We start from the raw sequence: 17,242 nt of genomic DNA, 5'->3' as shown, positions 1-17,242 counted from the left end.
TACTGGCCGAGGGAGCCGGCGTACAGCTTCTGGGTCATGTGGCCAGCATGACTAAGCCGCTTCTGGCGAACCAGAGCAGCGCACGGAAACGCCATTTACCTTCCCACCAGAGCGGTACCTATTTATCTACTTGCACTTTGACGTGCTTTCGAACTGCTAGGTGGGCAGGAGCAGGGACCGAGCAACGGGAGCTCACCCCGTCGTGGGGATTTGAACCGCTGACCTTCTGATCGGCAAGTCCTAGGCTCTGTGGTTTAACCCACAGCGTCACCCGCGTCCCAGAGTTTGGGCTGCAGAAGATTCTATCTATTGTTCTCACCTCTCCCTTGCCTCTTCTCTAAGTGGAAAAGGAGAGGAGTAACTGATCTAGTCCTGAGACACCACACACACTGCTGGTGAATACACACAAATGCTCTGCTTGTATAAAAGTAAAAGGTAAAGGACTCGTGGACGGTTAAGTCCAGTCAAAGGCGACTATGGGGTTGCAGTGCTCATCTTGCTTTCAGGCCGAGGGAACAGGCATTCATCCACAGACAGCTTTCCGGGTCATGTGGTCAGCATGACCTAACCGCTTCTGGCGCAACGGGTCACCGGGAACGGGAACCAGAGTGCATGGAAACACCATTTACCTTCCCACCACAGCGATACTTATTTATCTACTTGCAATGGCATGCTTTCGACCTGCTAGGGTGGCAGGAGCTGGGACAGAGCAATGGGAGCTGACCCCGTCACAGGGATTTGAACCCCCAATCTTCTGATCAGCAAGCCCAAGAGGTTCAGTGGTTTAGACCACAGTGCCACCCATGTGCTGCTTGTATACAGCAATTTAACATGGGTCAACTTCTGAGGCTGAAGAAGGGCCAAAAGGGATTAGGACAGGAATGATTTAAGAGACAGATTTATAAACTTTTTTTTTTTTTGAGCACAATTCAAAGTGTTGGCGTTGACCTTTAAAGCCCTAAACAGCATTGGCTCTGTATACAAGGAGGAGCGTCTCCACCCCCATTGTTCAGCCCTGACACTGAGGTCCAGCTCTGAGGGTCTTCTGGCGGCTCCCTCCCTGAAAGAAGTGAAGCTACAGGGAACCAGGCAGAGGGCCTTCTTGGTAGTGGCACCTGTCCTGTGGAACACCCTCCCATCAGATGTCAAGGAGATAAAGAACTACACAACTTTTAGAAGACATCTGAAGGCAGCCCTGTATGGGGAAGTTTTTAATGTTTGACATTTTATTATGTTTTTTAATGTGCTGGAAGCCTCCCAGAGTGGCTGGGGAAATCTAGCCAGATGGGTGGGGTATAAATATTATTATTATTATTATTATTATTATGAACCAGCTGGGCCTTGGACTTGATCCAGCAGGGCTCTTCTTATGTTTTTAAGAAAGGAGAACAGGGATTCAGAGCAGGAAAGATGGAAAGGAATCACAAAAAGGGTCTAGGTTTCAACGAGACTTGGCACTGAAAAACGGCCTGGCAGGATATTAGGTTGTTTGAACCTACTTTGCAAGGTGTAATCCCATCTCCGCGATTAGGTTACCGGGCGGTGCAACGAAGCGCATCGCAGAAGGGCCCTTTTTCTTCCTGCCAGAAGATGCTTCGGTGATTGCACCAACCCGGCCAAGGAGAAAGCAAAGTTGCGGCTGACGACAGCTTGACGGCTTCATCCCAAGGCCAGGAAAGAACTGGGATTCCTTCCCTGTGATGCCCTTGGACAAAACGTCTCTTTTCCTTAAAGGCCTTGTGGGCTTGGAATGGCGGGTGGGTAGGAGAGGCCAGGAAGCCACAAGAGAAAGCGCAGAGTCTTTTGCCTGGATAACGTTACCAGAGCTCCCCGTATGAATCCACCTCCAAATAGATTTCAGAATGACTCAGGGTATCTGTTTCATCGCCTTAATCCTCCGTCATTCAATAATCCTGACTGCGAAGGCCTGTTTTGCTTGTCCGAGGATAACTGGGGCAGCCTCGTGGCCGTAGCCAATTGCGATGCCATCTTATGAATTTGTGGTATGGGGAGGGCTGCAAAAGCCTCCCTGCATCGCTGGAGCCCAAGGAGTGGATGATTTCAGAGAGGAGGCGAAGGCCACTAAATGGCATTCATAAGGGGATCTGCCTGGGTGGAGTTGGGTCGAGAGATGTTGTGTTAAATCCCGAAACAACCTCAAAAACTAAACAAAACACCCCGGCACATTCTGCTCTTGCAAATTTGTGACTTTCTGCATGCATTGAATGATTGTTGTTCGTTATTCTGATGGATAATTGTGTTGAGGGTCCCCCCCCCCGCCCTTTTACAATCAAGCAGTGCATAAATTTTGTGAAATAAATATGCCAGAAACTTTTAATCAGTTGTCTTGGTGAGATTTACAATCATTGCACAGTTGTTTTCAGACAGGGCTGTGACTCAGCGGTATAGCCCCTGCTTTGCGTGGCGGACGAGGCCCCCATTTCAATCAATGCTGGCAGCATTTCCAAGCAGGGAGGGGCCACAGCTCAGCGGCAGAGCACCTGCTTGGCCTGCAGAAGGCCCCAGGTTCAATCCTGACACCTTCTACGTAGGGCTGGGAAAGACTCCCTCCCTGAAACGCTGGAGAGCTGCTGCCAGTCTGTGTGGGCAGCTCTGAGCTAGGTGGACCCAAGGCCCTGGCTCAGTATAACCCAGCTTCCTGTCTTCCTATGGACATTTTACTTTTGTGTGTGCTTCTTCAAAAAATCACTGAATAAGGCGTCACGTACATCTTTTCAGAGAAATTTTGCAGCAACACCACACGGGTAAATGATGATGATGATGATGTTTTAAACGCATACATCACCCTTCATTACAAGATCACAAGGTTGTTCACAGAATAAACAGAATAGGGACGCAGGTGGCGCTGTGGGTTAAACCACAGAGCCTAGGACTTGCAGATCAGAAGGTCGGCGGTTCGAATCCCCACGACGGGGTGAGCTCCTGTTGCTCAGTCCCTGCTCCTGCCAACCTAGCAGTTCGAAAGCACGTCAAAGTGCAAGTAGATAAATAGGTACCGCTCTGGTGGGAAGGTAAATGGCGTTTCCGTGCCAAAAGCGGCTTAGTCATCCTGACCACATGACCTGGAAGCTGTACACCGGCTCCCTTGGCCAATAAAGCGCCGCAGCCCCAGAGTCGGTTACAATTGGACCTAACGGTCTCGGGTCCCTTTACCTTTACTAAAGAATTAAAACAAAAACAACAAAACAATAAAGTAGGAAAGAGGGGGCACCCCAAGGAGTTGACACCACCTGACCAAGTGGGGCAGACTCCTGGCACCCCGTCTCTTGCAGCAGCTCCCTGAACCATCACAGCCCTTGTTTATCTTGCACTTGGGAGACTCGCTTGGTGGCTAGAGAAGACTGCAGCGTCCTTCTGCGCATGCCCCGAGGGCACAATTTCTGGTGGGCACAGTGGGAAGAGGGAGGCTGCCATAAGGATGATTTATGCAGGAATGAGGATGTATTGGGTTAGCGCCTGGGTTTCCACTTGCTTCCCTTAAATGGCGGAGAAGCAATTAACTCCGGGAGGTGATGGGACGGAGCCTTCTTCTCATTCCTCTTCACGCTCATGGGGGATTGGAGACTTGAAACTTTGCTGCCGAGGAGTGGGGGTGGGGTGATTCCAAAACCCACAGCTCCCGAGGCCTTGCCTCAAAAAGAGATGTTAGAGCTGGAGAAGGCCCAGTTAAGTGCAAGCAATATGATCAGGGGGACGGAAAGGTTGCAGTGTTTGTGACTTATTAGTTTAGAGAAAAGGCAAATAAGAAGTGATGCGATAGAGGAGTTGAAAAGCTTTCTTCCTTTCTCATAATGCGAGAACTCCACTGAAGCTGAATGTTGGAAGATTCAGGGCTGATAAAATTACGAAAGGACTTCTTCACGTAGCACAGAGCTAAACTGGGAAAACTTGTTCCCACAGGAGGATGTGATAATCATCAACGCCAATGCCTTTAAAAGAGGATTGGACAGATTAAGGGAGGAGGAGAGGGCTAGCGAGGGCTACTAGCCAGCTCTGCCCTGCAACTGAAGGCAGCATCAATTCCGAACACCAATTTCTAGAAACTCCACAATTCCGCGACTTTTCACTGAGACGCTTTGAGATTCTAGCTACTTTGCCGCTTCTAGGAAAGGTCCTTCGGGAAAGATCCCAGTTTCCATTCCTATAATGGCTCAGAAGGGACCATCTGCGCAGAGAAGTAATTTCTCCCGCCTCTCAGTTTTTCCATTAAGCCCCACAAAGGGCTTATGGATGGCCACGTGTGCCTTGCCGGAGAAGGGGGCGAGAATATTTGGCTAAAGTGTCCCATCTGGAAAATGAGATTGGAAAAGATAGGAGGCGGAATAGAAGAGGCTTCAAAGCAAACAATTGGAATATAATACGTTCAGCTCGCTCCAGAGTCCAAAATTGCTTTTCTAAATGCTATTATTCCACCCCCGCTTTTAGAGAGGCGATTGCTTGCATATATATTTATATATATTTGCAAAGTAAGAGCCAGAGATCAACGTGGTATTCCTTTCCTGCATGACAAATCCAGGACTGGCTGTACTCATTCGAGGCATGATAAATGATAGATCTCACCATGTTTAAAAGCGATTAACCTTCTCTGAGGCGGGCACGGACCATGAGAGGGGTGCCAACAGCGCTCCGCGCTCCTGTCTCCGGTTACCAGCGACGCGGGGTGGTGCCCAGCGGCAAGACAGACTGGTGCCCAGGCACCCCCCAAATTTCAGGGGTACAGACATCTCATGAGAGGCTAGAAGGTCACACAGAGACCAGATCTGGTGGTGCGAATCTAGACTTGGGGTCCAATGAGGTTAAGGGGTTGCCAAAGGTTCGGCCCTCACCCTGCCCACTTTTCTGATTCGCTGCTGGCAAGGACTCCTGCCTGTCCTTGGCTGACATTGCTTGACGCAAGCCGTCAGTGGGCTGTCCGGCAAGAGGGGGCAGTTTTTAGATGCCTCGCCCGTTCTTGACGCTCACCTCTAAAGGGATCCTGGAGAGGTGGAAACGGTTCAGAAAAGGGAGACTCCCCTAGGAGGAAAGGCTTCAGCGTTTGCGACTTTAGAGAAAAGGTGGCAACGTGATAAAATTATGCCCAGGAAGGAAAGAGTGTAACACAATAACTGGTGGACATCCAATTAAACTGAACGTTGGATGGAAGATTCGGGATGTATGAAAGGAAGTCCTCCTTTGTGCAGCACAGAGTTAAACTGCGGAACTCACTCCTGCAGGGGGCAGAAATGGCCACCAACCTGGATAGCTTTAAAAAAAAAGGGATTCGGGCATCAGGCAAATTCATGGAGGGGAGATGGCTGTCAATGCCTACTAGCCCAATAACCATGCTTTGCATTTGGAGGCAGTAAATAATAATAATAATCATTTATTATTTATACCCCGCCCATCTGGCTGAGTTTCCCCAGTCACTCTGGGCAGCTCCCAATCGAGTCTTTAAAACAATACAGCATTAAATGCTTCTGAACGCCAGTTGCTGGAAAGGGCAAGAGGGGAGAGAGCTCTTGTGGTTGAATCCTGCTTGCTGGTTTTGCTTTGGGGCATCTGACGGACCCTTGTGAAAGAGGATGCCCACTATGCCCTTATGTTCTCCGACTGAAGGCATGTGCGATCCCAAAGCAAGAAGGCCTGGAGAGCCCTTCTGAGCTGCCCTTGATCCAAATGGGAAAGGGGTGTAAAACTGAGTGATACAGAGCATCTGCTTTGCATGCAGAAGGTCCCAGGTTCAGTCAGCATCCTAAGGTAGGGTTAGAAAAGACCAGAAACTTTGCAGAACCACTACCACTACCAGTGTAGGCAATACTGAGCTAGCTGGACCAAGGGTATAAAGGCAGCTCCTATGGTGCTGTTTAAGCCAGTCCCTTATTCCAAAACCATTGAGGACTAGAACCTTGGCTTTACTTTTAGTAAAAGGGCCACAACAGGGTTTGCATGTAGAAGGTCCCAGGTCCAGTCCATAGCATCTCCAAGTAGGGCTAGGAAGACACTCCCTATCTGAGACCCCGGAGAGCTGCTGTCAGTCAGTGCAGACAATACTGTGCTAGATGGATTGACCTGATATGAGGCAGATTCCTATGAGTTAATTTGGGCCTTTTCAAAAAACAAGTCAAGGGGTGCCTCAGAGGAACCACTGCAGACCCCTGATTTCTATTCACTGTAAGGAAACAGAAATGGGGAATCTTTTTGGTGTTATGTTGGAGGGGATGCCAGGAAACAGGGACTTATGTTCACATGTGGTGGGGGTGTAAATATGTACAGTACAATTATTATTTTTTGGCAAAGGGTGTTTAAGGAGATAACAGAAATCACTGGGTTAAAGCTGACCAAAAGTCCAGAGGTAGCATTATTATCAATTTACGATGGGGTGGAAGTTTTACAGGCTGTGAAGGACTTGCTCACAAATTTATTGACAGCTGCACGAATTATGATAGCTAGGAAGTGGAAGGGGCAAGCAGAATATAACACGGAAGAATGGTATAAAGAGGTGTGGGATATAACTATTAATGATAAATTGACAATTGCCATTAAGGTAAGATGGGGAATGCACAGAAGAAATGATTTCGAGGAGATGTGGAAGGTGCTTGTAGAATTTGTACAGTGGTACCTCAGGTTACATACGCTTCAGGTTACAGACTCCGCTTACCCAGAAATAGTGCTTCAGGTTAAGAACCTTGCTTCAAGATGAGAACAGAAATCGTGCTTCGGTGGCACAGCGGCAGCAGGAGGCCCCATTAACTAAAGTGGTGCTTCAGGTTAAGAACAGTTTCAGGTTAAGTACAGACCTCCGGAACGAATTAAGTACTTAACCTGAGGTACCACTGTACTGTTAAAATAGAAAGGGGTCAAACCATCACAGGAGGTGTTGAAATTTTGGGAAGTTGGATAAGTTACAATGGAATGGTCTCGGTGGTGGGGTGCACATTTTTATTCTCATTTATTTATGATTATTACTTTGTCAAAATAAAATAATAAAAACTTTAAAAAGAAAAGGGGGACCTTGGTGCTTTTAGGGGGCCGGGAAGCAACAAGGGAGATGGCTGTGCTGCATCATCCAGTGTCTTCGCTCTGTCCCTTCCAAGGGGAACAGAGCAGATGAAGGCAGCGTGATCTCGCAGAGCGAAACAGCAGCATTAAAAACCCATTTCTTTTCAGGTGACTGACCCAGCAGGTTCCATGTCAGCCTCCTGCTGCTCCCAGACACCCTTAACCGTTTCTGCCCTTTCCGTTGCTGCCCTCTCTCCCCAGCGAAGAGCACACAAGGCGGGGTGCAGTGGGGGCTCTGGAGGGGCTGTAGGCTTGGCCCCCATCACACAGGGTCAACATCACCCTTCTGGAGTTCCCATGCCCACATTTGGCCCCCCTGCCATACACACAGCCCCCCCTGCCATACACACAAGGGGATAGCTAATGGGCTGGCCTCCAGATGCTGCAGAATTCTGACTCCCTTCAGCCCCAGCCAGCAGGGCTAGGGGTCAGGAATGAGGACGGGAGATGGGAGCCAAACAACAGTATAGTTGAACTATGGAACTCACTTCCACAGGAAGCAGGGAGGGCCACCAACTTGCATGGCTTTAAAAGAGGGTTGGGCAAATTCACGGAGGAAGTTAAAGCTATCAGTGGTCACTATCCACGATGGTCGTGCTCTGCCTCTGCAGTGTGAAGCTTCTGAATATGAGTCCCTGAAAACCGTAGTAGGGGAGAGAGCTCCTGTGCTGCTTGTGGGTTTCCTGCAGGCCACTGGTTGGCCACTGTGAGATCAGGATGCTAGACTAGATGGGCTATTGGCCTGATCCTGCAGGCTTTCCTTAGGTCCTTATGGAGATTATGTGCTTTAAAAGTGTGCTGGATGTGTGTCCACCAGACAGCGTGGGTCTGCTCTTTGCCAGGATCAGGCCAATAGCCCATCTAGTCCAGCATAGTCTGCCTTCCTGGCAGGATGCATGTTTGGGATGGCAAGGCAGATGAGAGCAGACCTTGCCTTAGCAAAACTTCCTTCGCACAAGGGAATTCAGGATAAATCACATGTTGTGGTAACGGCAGTAAGAAGAAGATGCTCTTACCAAAATCTCTTTCACAGCAAAGTCTTCGAGGCCTCCGTTCCTCGGGGAGTCCAGGACCACCGGAAAGCCCTTGTGGGGGGCATGGATGTAGCCAAACTCAATCTCATCCTGCAGAGGAAAAGAGAAACCAGAAAGATTTGGACTCCCTCCATGCAGACTGAAGGTGTAAATAGGTGAATGAACCATATTTCTTAAAGCTATGACAATCTCCGCCGTGTCTCAATTCTCCGAAGGAACATAGACCCTGGGTGAGGGCCTGGAACCCCATGGGCTCTTGCCAAAGAGGGGGACTCGCCCAACTTTTGTAACATTAGATTGCAGAGCTGCCTCCTCACAAAGAGCTTTGCTTTAATCTAGCAAGCTCAGTTCCTTAATGACCCACTGGGGATAGAAATCATTTCCTCCCCCCCTCCAAAATAAAAATTCTGCCTGCTAAACATGCACCCTGCCAGGAAGCTGGGAGCCCACAGCTAAAACCAAGGACATCCGATGAAGCTGAATGTTGGGAGATTCAGGGGCAGAGAAAAGCAAGTCTTTCTTTGTGCAGCACGGGGTTAAACTGCGGAACTCTCTCCCACAGGACGGGGTCACCAACTTGGATGGCTTTACAAGAGGACTGGACAAATTCATGGAGGAGGAGAAAGCTGTCAGTGGCTACTGGCCGCGAGGACTGTGCTCTACCTCTGCAGTTGGAGACAGCAATTCCAATTTGCTGGAAACTGCAGGAGGGGAAAATTGCTCTTGTGTGCGAATCCTGGCTTTCCCATCGTGGGCATCTGGTTTGCCACTGTAAGAATAGGATGCTGGACTAGATAGGCCATTGGCCTGATCCAGCAGATCTCTTCTTACAGCTTACCTTTACTGAAAACCTGGGAAATTGCAGTTCAGGAAATGTGGGCAGAATTGTGGATTGGGAGCTTTAGGCTGAGTCATGTCGTTGGCCCAAGTACCTTGGTATTGTCCACACTGGCTGGCAGCAACGGCCCCCCAGGGTTCAAGACTCGCAACCCACTCACCTGCATCCACCGGTCCCCTCGGTTCATGTACCGTGAGCAGACCGACATCTTGCAGTTAGCTTTGCTGACCAAGTTCTTGATCTCCTTCAGGAAGAGGTAATTATCCTTCACACTGACAGGGGAGGACAAAGATGGGTTAACTGAGGATGCTTTCATGGCCAGCTTGAAAGTGGGGTGGGGTGGATTCCACAGAGCAGTGCTGGGGAACAGCTGTGCCCCTCCAGATGGACAATGGTCAGAGATGATGAGAGCTGGTAACATCTTTGGGTAACCCAGGTTCCCCATTAAAAGGAGGCAGAGCTGTGAAAGGGGTAAAGGTAAAGTCCAGTCGTGGCTGACTCTGGGGTTGCGGCACTCATCTTGCTTTATTGGCCAAGGGAGCCGGCGTACAGCTTCCGGGTCATGTGGCCAGCATGACTTAAGCCGCTTCTAGCGAACCAGAGCAGCGCACAGCAACGCCATTTACCTTCTCTCCGGAGCGGTACCTATTTATCTACTTGCACTTGGACGTGCTTTCAAACTGCTAGGTTGGCAGGAGCAGGGACCGAGCAATGGGAGCTCACCCCGTGGCGGGGATCCAAACCGCCAACCTTCCGATCAGCAAGTCCTAGGCTCTGTGGTTTAACCCACAGCACCACCCGCGTCCCTGTGAAAGGGGTAGCTGCAGGTAATAAAGGCAAGTGTTTGAGGTGCGTAGGTATGGGCAACAAAGGCAAGTGAGGGTCTGGGTTCAAGGACAGGGAAGCTGTGGCCCCTTAAGTCTCATTGGACTCCCAGCAGCCAGCATGACTTAAGGGATGGTGATGGGAGCTGGAGTCCAGCAACATCTGGAGTGCTGCAGATGTTCCTCTCCCCTGAAGTTGACAAAGCCCCTGCCAAGAGGCTACCCCCTACCCCCGAATATCACAAAACAATTCTGCCTTTTCTCCCTTTTCTCCCACTACTGCCTTCCAGACTACCTGGCATGATGCCTACAGTTGATTTCGGTTTCTAACTTTTTTCAAACCTTACCTTCAGTTCTCCACCTTCCCGCACCAGCTAGTGATTTTCTTTTTAATAACAATTCATCAAAATTCATCAGCATTTTAGGGAGAATTTCTCCTAACGCACACACGTCAGTCTGCATTTTGAACTTCTTGTAAATACACATTTTGCAAAGCAATTTCCCCTAACTGCACCACATTCTTGTATGATATTCATTTACACTTTGCACCGGTGTATGATTTTTTTTTTTGTACACACAACTTGGTTAGGGAACTTCACTGCAAAATTCGGAGCGGTGAATTAGGTAGATTTGCTTTACAATGCAAACTGGGTCGAATGTCTTCCTGACCTCGTCCTTTTGTAAAGTGTCATTAAATGGCACTTGCATTAAACATCAGTGATCATCATAATAAAATGTTTCTCCTTTTATACTATCAGCTGCTGTTTGTTGCATCTCCCTCGTTGCTGTCGAATGCTTAGTTTTTGGAAAAAGAAACCCACCACGGACAGAACCTGAACCCAGCCCAGTTTCAGGACGCAAAAGCTGGTTTTACAAATTCAAACCAAGCCCTGCATTCAAAACATCTCCTGTTAAGTTCCAATGCCTCCTCCTTTTCTGACACTGTACCTGCAGACAAAAACGTTGACTGGCGCCAAAGTGTTTGGGGTCATGATCCATGGGGCAATCCGGAAGACTACAGTGTCTGTAAAAATTGGGGTCTGTGGAATACCCTGGAAGAAAGATAGAGCCAGCTTGTATTCTGGTACTCTATAAGGCAGGACCCGAACGAACAGATTGAAATTACAAGAAAGGAGATTCCGACTAAACATTAGGAAGGAAGAACTTTCTGCTCTTTTTCAGGGACTGGTATTCAGAAGGATTGCTGCCTCCAACCATGGTGGCAGAGAACCACCCTGGCTAGTTGCATCTCAGAACAACTGGTGAAACAGAACGGTTCATGGGTTAATAATAATAATAATTTTTTATTTATACCCCGCCCTCCCCGGCCAGAGCCAGGCTCAGGGCAGCTAACACTAGTAAAATGACAATTAAAATTAAAAAATTAAAAAACAAACCAATTTAAAATACAGGTTAAAATATAATTAAAATGCAGCCTCATTTTAATAGTAGCCCATAGATCAAAACCTTAAGGGGAGGGAAACATAAGGGTCAGACTGAGTGCAAACCAAAGGCCAGGCGGAACAGCTCTGTCTTGCAGGCCCTGCAGAAAGATGTCAAGTCCCGCAGGGCCCTAGTCTCTTGTGACAGAGCGTTCCACCAAGTCGGGGCCAGTACTGAAAAGGCCCTGGCCCTAGTTGAGACCAATCTGACCACTTTGCAACTTGGGACCTCCCAAGTGTTTTCATTTGTGGACCTTAAGGTCCTCCGAGGGGCATACCAGGAGAGGCGGTCCTGTAGGTACGTGGGTCCTAGGCTGCATAGGGCTTTAAAGGTCAAAACCAGCACCTTAAACCTGACCCTGTACTCCACCAGGAGCCAGTGCAGTTGGTAAAGCACTGGATGAATGTGATCCCGCGGAAAGGACCCCGTAAGAAGCCTCGCCACGGCATTCTGCACCCGCTGGAGTTTCGGGGTCAGCTAAATACCCTCTTATTGCACCAATGAAATGTTGCAGAATGCACTGGTGATAAAAAGCCACCAATCCATTAAACAAGGCAGCCCTTTGTTTTTAAAAACTGGCTGCCCAGAGAAACAGAGGCAGCTACGGGATGTTGATCAACAGCACAGCTTCTGTGAGGGAAGAGAAAGGTCTGCTGGGGCAAGGAAGCAGAAGGCAGAACACAGATCCATTAGGGATCCCTAGCCAGATTAGCAGGTGGCTAACAGAAGTTGCAGGCCCCACGAGAGTCATGCGCAGCATTCCAGCAGGCGAGTGAGAGAACATGAGAAGGCCGTCCAGCTTAATTTAAAGCTGGCCTTTTCTCCTAGCGGCCCCCAATTCGTGTTGCTTTGTTGGGGTGGGGGTGAAGAGGCAGGTGGGAAGGGGGCGGGAGAGGCAGCGAGAGAGATTCACACACCAAGCAGCCTCTTTGTGGCTGAAGTAGCAAACGAAGAGAAAAGGGAAACTTGAAAGCGAACCCGTCACCTGCCAAGGGAAAACTGGCACATTAACAGTGTGAAGTGAAGTGTCGAGCCCAAACATCAGCAGCTCCTTCTGCAGTTACACCATGCCAGTGGCCAGGAGGAGGGACGGCTTTTGGCTGCCTGAAAGCAACAATTTCCATTAGCCGCTTGCTAACTGGGCTGCATACTGCTGTTTAGACAGCATGGCATAGTGGTTAGAGTGCTGGGAGAAACCAGGGTTTGAATCCCCCTTACTCGGCCATGAAGCTCGCTGAGTGGCCTTGGGCAAGCCTCTGGCCCTCTGTCTAACCTACCTCACAGGGTTGTTGTGGGGAGTAACTTAGGAGAGGAGAACCATGTGCCTGAGCTCCTTGGGAGGAAGAAAGGTGGGCTGCGAATACAATAAATATCAGACTAACATCCTGCCCTGCCACACCAGCTTCCTTACCCGCACAGACCTTTCACTTCCCTCGCGGCGTTGCGCTGTTGATCAACATTCTGTAGCTGACGTTTCAAAGCCTTTTTGCTTAAAAGCAGCACTCGAGGTGGTCTTTAAAACTGTAGTAACCAAATGGGAACCTTACGTAACACTGAATTTGATACATTAAATTTGTGAACATCTAATAAACTTTATTATATAAAAAAAGGAATGCCCTGCCGTCAGATGTCAAGGAAATAAACATCTCCCTGACTTTTAGAAGTCAGCCAGCCCTGTACAAGGAAGTTTTTAATGTTTGAGGCCTTTTTGTGTTTTAGTATTTTGTCGGAAGGCGCCCAGGGTGGCTGGGGCAACCCAGTCAGATGGGAAGCATATAATAAAAAAAAGAGTATTATTTGAAGCATCCTCTTTGCTGGATGAAAGCATCTCCACTGCTTCCACTGCACCCACCAACCCACCCCTCTTTCTCTGGCCGAACCTCAGCGACTGGCTCCAGCAGGCTGACGTTGATGGTGACGAGACCGTCGAAGCCGGCATCTGGGAAGCGCAGACCCTCGACAAAGAATTCCATCTCTGCAGACCCCCCTGTGTATTTCACAACGTGGAAGAGCTTCCGTGGCCCCAGGACGTGGATGTAGCGCTGGCCAAAGAAGGGATCTGCGGGTCAAATATATGTTGGAAATGTAAGGAAAAAGAAGGTACCTTTTATCATATGTGGTGGAAATGTCAGATAGTAAAAGCATTTTGGGAAATGATATACAATGGATGCTTGGGTTGTGAATGTGATCCGTGCGGGAGGCACGTTCGCAACCCGCAGTGCCGCATCTGCGTGTTGCGATTTGGTGCTTCTGTGCATGTGCAAAGCGCGATTTAGCGCTTTTGCACCTGCGCGAGCACCAAAACCCGGAAGTAACCCGTTCAGGTACTTCTGGGTTTCGGCGCGTCCGTATCCCGAAAATGCGAAACCTCAAGCGTCTGTAACCCAAGGTATGACTGTATAATGAATTGAAAAAAATGCTTAAAATAACTTTTTCTAAAAAAGCAGAAGCCTTTCTTTTAGGGATTCTAGGTGCCGAAATCCCAATGGAGTGGAAATCTATTTATGTATGTGACCATGGCTGCACGCATGCTATTGGTTCAGGGATGGAAAGAAGATAAAGTCCCCACCAGAGAAGAATGGCAGATTAAGATGATGGATTATGCCGAAATGGCTAAAATGACCGGAAGAATCAGAAATCAGGAAGACCAAAATTTTAATAAGGAATGGGGAAATTTACAATTTATCTTAAAAACCATTGTAAGCTGTTAAAATCATTAGCAGTGCTGGAATAACACTTGCAGTTTAAAGTTGAATTTTGGATATAACGGAAAGGTAAAAGATTTGGATTATTCTAAAAGGTGCAGGAGGAAATGATTAACAGTAGGACCCACAAAGGGGGGGGAGGGGAGGCCAGGGGATTCTGTGGTATTTTGTTTTTATGTTGTATATTGGATATGGGATTGTAAAATATTAATCTGAAAAACCAAATAAATAAATATATATTTATTTTTTTTAAAGAAGGGATCTGTGGCGGGAAAGAAAGCGGAGATCAACACAAGTAAGGAAGAAGAACTCTGCTGGATCAGGCCAGGAGTGTATCTAGACCAGCATCATGTTCACAGGAAGCCTGCAAGCAGGATTCGAGCACAAGAGGCCTCTCTCCTCCCGTGGTCTCCGGCAACTGGGATTCAGAGCCATTGCTTCCTCTAGCTGTGGAGGCAGAGCATAGCCATCTTGGCTAGTAGCCTTCGAAAGCCCTTTCTTCTTCCATCAATTTGTCTGATCCTCTTTTATTGCCATCCAAGTTAGGTGCCATCACTGCCTCCTGAGGCAGGGAGTTCCATAGGTTAACGCAGCGCTGCGTGAAAAGGGGCTTCCTTTTCTCTGTCCTGAACCTTCCCACATTCAGCTTACTTGGACATCCCTGAGTTCTAGTGTTATGAGAGAAGGAGGAAAACTCCTTTCTGACCACTTTCTCTGTGCTGGGCACAATTTTATAAACTTTTATTGTGCCACCGCTTACTTTTATCTAATTTAAAAATCCCAAATCTATCCTCGCAGGGGAGTTTCTCCATCCTCTCTTTGATCATTTTGGCAGCTTTTTTCTGAAACTTAATATATATATATATTACAAGCTTTATTGAGAGATTTTATATATCAATTACCAAGTATTGCCTTCCAGGCCAAATAAATGTACAGATGTTAAGCCTTGCATGCAAACATCCACATGGAACCAAAACAGGCTGGGAAAATCTTTTGCATTACAGATTAAAATCACATCCTTTTCCAACTCTGCCATATCCGTTTTGATGCGAGGCAACCAAAACTGTACATGGTATTCCAAATGCGGCCGCACCAAAGATTTGTAAAAAGTCATTACGATATCAGAAGCTTTATTGGCAATTCCTTTCCCAATGATCCCTGGAGCATGGAATTTGCCTTTTTCATGGCTGACACACACTGGGTCAACATCTTCATCGGGTTAGTGAAGGCCAGGTTCAAATACGAGTTCCTTTCCTGTGATTTGGGGGGAAATTGGGATTGGACAGGGTCCAAGAAAACCGACATCCAAGGAGCAAGCCCACCCAATCCTGCTATCCACAGAGGTGAAGGCAACTCCATTGCCCTCCCCCAACCCAGCTAATTAATACGCTAATTGAACGCCTGGCTCAGAAACCAGAATGTCCAGAATTCAAGGTCCTGCAACTCAATCCCGGGGAACAGTTATTTGGCAACCTGGCCAGAGAGGTCTTAGCTTTCACCCAGTCACCAGACTCTGATGCCCTTGAGAGACGCCAAACAATTGATCCTCAGGACTCAAAAACAAGCAGAGCCTGTGAGGCCAGGGAGAAAGGAGGGCTCTCTGAAAGGGAACTATTATTTCAGTGCTTATTTATGTGAGATCCTCTGAGCTCAACATTTGCTTGCTGGAAAAGCGAGGGGTGGGGAGAATATTACCGTATTTTTCACCCCATAGGACGCACCAAGGTTTTTTTTGGGGGGGGGGAATAAAGAAAAAAAAACTTATTCCCCCCCAGGCGCTTGTGGGGCCGGCAGCGGGGAGAAGCTCTCTTCTCCCCACCGCCCGCCTGCAGACCAGGTCCGGGGACAGCGGGAGGACGCGCTGCACCTCCCAACTGTCCCCGGAGCTTGCGGGGCAGGCAGCGGGGAGAAGCTCTCTTCTCCCCGCCGCCCGCCTGCAGATCAGGTCTGGGGACAGCGAGAGGACACGCTGCGCCTCCCAGCTGTCCCCGGAGCTTGCGGGGCTGGTGGCCGGGAGAAGCACGCGTCTCCCCGCCGTCAGCCTCCAAACCACATCGGGAGACAGTGGGATGGCGGTGTTCCGCCTCCCCGCTGTCCCCCGACCTTGTGGGACTGGCGCTGTGGCTCTCCGGAAGCCTGGAGAGCGAGAGGGGTCGGTGCGCACCGACCCCTCTCGCTCTCCAGGCTTCAGCGAAAGCCTGCATTCGCCCCATAGGACGCACCCAGATTTCCCCTTCATTTTTTGAGGGGAAAAGTGTGTCCTATAGGGCGAAAAATACGGTAAATTTGTCTTTTTGGGGGGGAGTGGGAATTATTCCAGGCTGTACCCAAAGCTAGCCTGATTTCAAGCAAACCCGCTGCAGTTAATAGACTCGGCTAGCTTTATTTTATTTTATTTTTATTTTTGCATTTCCATCCCACTGTTTTCTCCAGAGGGCCCCAAGGTGGTATACATGGTTTTCTCTTTGCCCCTGATTTAATCCCCACAACAACTGTGTGAGGTAGGTCCATTCATTCAGTGGGCCTGCTCTGAGTAGGATTTAGGAATACAGACAAGCTGTCTTATACAGAGTTAAGATTATTGGGCCGTATATCTCGATTATAGTCCGCACGGACTGGCAGCAATGACTCTCCAGGATACCAGGCAGGGAATCCTTCCCAGTCTCACCTGGAGGTGCTGGGGATCCAACCTGGGCCCTTCTGCATGCAAAGCAGGTGTCCTACTGGTGTGCTATGACCTTCCCCATAGGTGGATAGATGCCAGCTCTGGGGGCTCATCTTCCACTCTTCCCCTTTTGACAGGCACATCCACCTCACGCCCAGCCTGGCTGCAAATCCCACCAATAAGTAACCAAACAATTAAACCCCTGTGTTGCAAACAATTATCAGTAATATCCAAGGCAACACAATGACCAAGTACAACAATGCAATATCAATTTAACTCTTTATATAGTCTATACGGAACACTGAACAATATGAGAAACCAAATAAACAGAAATCTTATAAATCTCTGAAAGTCACTAAATGTGCACTCTTGATGGATTCTCTTGAAAACACAGAGCTTTGTTTTATGACGCCCAACGCTGCCGAAGTGGTCCACAAACAGACACAGTGAACAGTGATTCTGGATATACCCACTGTTTCGTAGAATTCTTCTTCAGCACAGCAGGATACAGAAATGTTTCATAAACTACAAATGAATTATTCAAACGATGACGTGCATATACATGGTAACTTACAATAACACTGTTCACTACGTCTGTTTGCGGACCACTTCAGCAGCATTGGACGTCATAAAACAGAGCTTTACGGCTTGTTTTCATCAGATAAGAATCTGAC

General features: G+C 48.4%; 1 protein-coding gene across 2 annotated transcripts in view; it reads right to left on the bottom strand.

Annotated features, from left to right (window-relative positions):
- Window positions 1-17,242, bottom strand: part of LOC309346800 (protein-arginine deiminase type-2-like) — a 72,063-nt gene that overhangs the window by 14,564 nt on the left and 40,257 nt on the right. For both annotated transcript variants that reach the window (XM_081871002.1, XM_081871001.1), the window contains exons 7-10: window positions 13,079-13,257; window positions 10,704-10,807; window positions 9,092-9,203; window positions 8,076-8,183 (exon numbers count right to left, since the gene is read on the bottom strand). In XM_081871002.1, coding sequence (XP_081727128.1) covers window positions 8,076-8,183; window positions 9,092-9,203; window positions 10,704-10,807; window positions 13,079-13,257 — 503 coding nt within the window. The remainder of the gene's footprint in view (window positions 1-8,075; window positions 8,184-9,091; window positions 9,204-10,703; window positions 10,808-13,078; window positions 13,258-17,242) is intronic.

The sequence above is a fragment of the Podarcis erhardii genome (genome assembly GCF_964252035.2).
Source record: "Podarcis erhardii genome assembly, chromosome: 7".
Taxonomy (NCBI): domain Eukaryota; kingdom Metazoa; phylum Chordata; class Lepidosauria; order Squamata; family Lacertidae; genus Podarcis; species Podarcis erhardii.
Note: the sequence above shows the minus strand (reverse complement) of the source record. Positions and strands in the feature narration are given on the sequence as shown.